This window comes from Seriola aureovittata, chromosome 8, assembly GCF_021018895.1.
Source record: "Seriola aureovittata isolate HTS-2021-v1 ecotype China chromosome 8, ASM2101889v1, whole genome shotgun sequence".
Lineage (NCBI taxonomy): Eukaryota > Metazoa > Chordata > Actinopteri > Carangiformes > Carangidae > Seriola > Seriola aureovittata.
In genome coordinates, this window is record NC_079371.1 from 28,967,187 (window position 1) to 28,971,594 (window position 4,408).

The window sequence follows — 4,408 nt, forward strand, 5'->3', positions numbered from 1 at the left end:
TTAAAATACAAATATGAGACTTAATCAGTGTTCGAATCACAGGGGGGATTGCAGGGGTCTGACCCCCCTGATTAAGACTTAGAGGTAAGAACAACAGAATGGGGGGTTGAAACACTTACCAGTGATTGCACAGACACTATAAATATAATTAGCAGTACCTAACTATCTAGCTTATTTAATACAATTTACTTTCTTACCTTCTGAGTTTCTGAATACTACTAATACTAATATTAGCTAGTTGATGCCATTCCATTACCAATATAAAATGTCATATATGATCTACGTCACATCACCATCCCTTGTTTTTTCACATAAATGGTGGCAACCCTAAGTACAATTTTGAGGTAATTGTACTTTAGTATTTCCATTTTATTCTACTTTCCACTCGACAGTTTTAGTTAAAGACAACATTGTAAGTTCTGTAACACTTCAGTTCACTGAAACATATGCCTGTGCTGAAACTGGATTCCCTTTCACCCTGTAGAAAAAGTTGACCCCGATTATAAATTTATAATTCACACTCTGATTGAATTCATACACTAATGACCACATTCACTCTCAGTTATTGGCTAGACAGCAACAGCAGGGCCCTGTAAACACCAATGTCACTGATTGACTGAGTGACTGACTACACCATTGGTCACCTGAAAGCCACGTGACTGGAGTCATGAACTTACATCATCATTGGTCGGCTGGCTGTTGGAGTTCCTAATTGGCCGTTGCTCTTTCAAAATGAATTGGCTCAAACAGTTTCTATTAGAGGGCGTTTACAACTGATAGACTTAGAGACTTTGTTGCTAGATTCAGGGACTTTGTGTTTCTTCTAACTTTCTCTGTGAGTGATCATGTTACAGAAAATACAGCTGAAGTCACAGCTCAGTCTTTATCTTTAACTGATGTGTTTGGTGAAGTTTTCAAACGATGTCATGGTTAGAAAATCAGGGTTTTAGTAGCAGCAAAGCAGCAGCTTGGACTTGACTGAGGACAGAGACTCAGTTAACTTCTGGTACAAATCTGCATGATGCTGTTTTGCAGTACATTACATGACTTTATCCCAAAAACACAGAAAACAAATATAAACAATAAATTCAACCAGATAACAAGAGAGAAAGAGTAGAAATTGAGTCAGTTATAAAAATTAAAACTGGACAGATACAGAAGTGCGGCCGATACATGAGACCAAGAAATGTCTTAGGCATCAACAGTGTGTCAGGCGCTGCTAAGGTACGGTCTGTAAATCATCATCAAACTTTCATCACACATCAGATCAATGATCAGTGATCAATGATCACAGTCCTGTTCTTACAAAGGTTAATCAAACACGGCTCAAATCATTCAAACTGCATATAATGTTCGCACAAATGTTTTCAGTATTACAGCAGTCATATTTATCTGGTGATCAGGTTCACACACAGTATCAATGTGAATCCTTCTTTCTGTCCATGTCCCTCAGTCACAGAAAGTAAACTGACTGCAGGTCAGTTCAGAGCGTAGTTGAACTGGTTGGAGAACTTTTCGTGTTTTCTTCTGTCGGCTTTACTCATCACCTGAGCCACTCTACGCACGGTGGTCCTGGGACACATACAGACACACACGCACGCACATACACACACACACACACACACACACACACACACACACACACACACACACACACACACAGATAATTGGTTACATCTTGCCACACAAACCTGCTGTACAGAAAAAGTGTTGCATTATGGGGTTGCAGTTACATATGATAAGTACTGAAGAGTAAAAGTTCACCTCAGAGTTGGTTTAATTGACACTTGGCCAATGCTGATGTGGATTTATGGAAGTGTGTGAGTTACTGTGATACAAACTAACATACACCTGGTTTCAAAATGCGATTTGGACATTTTTTATTAACAACTGGTAAATGTTTCAGTTCTCCTCTCTCTATCCACACTATGATCATATCTGAGTATGGATCAATACAGAGCTGATGGACTCATCACACACTCTTTTATAACAGTAGGAACTCTTACAGAAAACTACACAGCTGCTGCCTCATGCATCCCTGAACGTACTTGTTGAAGACTTTCTTCTCCAGCCTGGAGCGGGATGTGTTGGCGTTCCGTTTCAGGTCACTGAGGTTGGGGAACTTCTTCTTCTTCCCTTTACGTACTCTGTCAGAGCCCAGGTTCTCTCCTGTTGCTGCCTCAATGTCTCGCATTAGCTCTGCATCACGCCACTCTGCAACACACAGACAGACACACAGACAGATACAGACAGGCACAAAGACAAACGTACAGACAGACACAAAGGCAAACACACAGAGACAAAGACAAACACACAGACAGACACACACACAGACAGACAGACAGACAGACAGAGAGAGACACACAGACGGACACAAAGGCAAACACACAGAGAGACAGACACACAGACAGACACAGAAAGAGACATACAGACAGACACATAGACAGACAGGTTCTGAGTATCTGTGTTAAGATACTTATTTCTGTTACATGTTGACAACTGTTTTCGATGATAAAAAGAACCGTTGAAAATGAAATGTTTATCAATTTCTATCATGAAACAAACAAAAGAAACAACGACACTGCGCCAGACGTCTTGCTGTGGCTGAGGATGTGGAGCAGGTCTCAGGCCTGCTGGTTGGATCCTCCTGTGCTCATGTTGAAGTGTCCAACACACAGTCAGACCAGCACAACATAAATGCAGTCCACAATTACTGCTTAAATGAAGTGGTTCTCAAAGTGGGGTCCAGGGACCCAGCAAAAAGGGAAATAATGTATTTTCACTATATTTCCATCTATAGGTAACACAATGACAGAATGCCTGACTATTTTGATCTTGGGTTCAAACACTGTGTGTAAAAAACATCAAAAGCAAAGATCTGATCAGATAGAGGTCTGTGGTCTGATTTGTGTCAGTTTAGGTCCTTGATGTGAAAAAGTTTGAGAACCACTGTGTATCAACGAGAAGCATCTTCTCTTTCTACAACATCAGTAAAAGAAGCTAACACTAAACCTGAATAAACTACAACTAAAGTCATCTACGATCCCACTTTTGTAGTCTCATCTACCACTCACAGCCTTTTACACTATAAACCACATTCACCCGTTCACTCACACATTCACTCAGAACTTTTCTATCACACACACACTGATGAGTGGGAGCAGTTTGAGGTTCAGGATCTGGAGGAGTCAGGGATCAAACCACCAACCTTCTGATTGGTTGACAACCTGCTCCACCTCCTGTTCCATGGACACACACAGACAGACACAGACCAGCATAGAACATAAGCTTCTGTCACATTATCAAGTTAAACTGTATTGTTCACCTCATTGTACTGCTGTTGTTCGACCTCACTGTCTGACTTCTGTTGTTATATTGGTGTGGCCTTTGCCTTAATGTCAAACCCTGTTTTTAAAGGTGCTGTATAAATAAAATTATTATTATTATTTTATTATACTAGGCTAATGGGATGCTCTAAATTGACCATAGGTGTGGCTGTGAGTGTGAATGATTGTCTGTCTCTATGTGTTTGCCCTGCGATGGACTGGCGACCTGTCCAGGGCGTACCCCGCCTCTCGCCCGAAAGGATGCTGGGATAGGCTTCAGCCCCCCCGCGACCCTACTAGAGGATAAGCGGAAGAAAATGGATGGATTATTTTATTATAAACATTACTCTTAGGCCACTGTATCAATGTTTATGTGACATCAGGATTACTGAATCTCAGTGTAGATGTTCACAGCTGCAACAGCTGCACAACAAGACCAACACTTCACTGACAGAACTGGACCAGTGTTTGCTGATTAAAACCAACAATATTCACATAATTCAGATATAATTAAAAATGATCAACAAGTCACAAGACTGAAACAGAATCTAAATCAAATGAAGTCCAGTCCTCATTAAAGTGTTCCTCTCTATGTGCTGCAGTTAACACTCAAACTTTCACAGAAAGTGATTGGACTGAGGAGTGTAAGTAAGTGCAGCTGATAACACAAACGAGTTCATAGCTCCAGTGTTACAGAGCATGAGCAGTAAACATTGGGTTGTACTGACTCATTTGGATCCAGTTCTGGTGTTAATGAAAATTGTGATGCCATAATTCCATTTGATAAATTAAAAGTGTGTGTAATGTGGAGTAATGACGGTCTAAACGAACACACACTCTGCTTAATGACGTACTGAGGAGGAATTAGTGATAAAGCTGCAGTAATGCAAAGTAATTACACTGTGATGGTGATGGACTGAAGCCTCTGTCAAAACACTGACCCCTGATCTGTGTGTGTGTGTGGTCATTAATCAGTGAGGCTGACCCTGGGTCTGACTGGACCTTCAACTATCCCTCATTACACACACACACACACACACACACACACACACACACACACACACACACACACACACACACAC

The 4,408-nt window shown here is 41.0% G+C and overlaps 1 protein-coding gene across 2 annotated transcripts in view; it reads right to left on the reverse strand.

Moving 5' to 3' along the window:
• Positions 1-1,027: 1,027 nt before the first annotated feature.
• uvssa (UV-stimulated scaffold protein A) overlaps positions 1,028-4,408 on the reverse strand; it is a 55,481-nt gene continuing 52,100 nt past the window's right edge. For both annotated transcript variants that reach the window (XM_056382967.1, XM_056382966.1), the window contains exons 14-15: positions 2,049-2,214; positions 1,028-1,572 (exon numbers count right to left, since the gene is read on the reverse strand). In XM_056382967.1, coding sequence (XP_056238942.1) covers positions 1,479-1,572; positions 2,049-2,214 — 260 coding nt within the window. In that variant the 3' untranslated portion in view covers positions 1,028-1,478. The remainder of the gene's footprint in view (positions 1,573-2,048; positions 2,215-4,408) is intronic.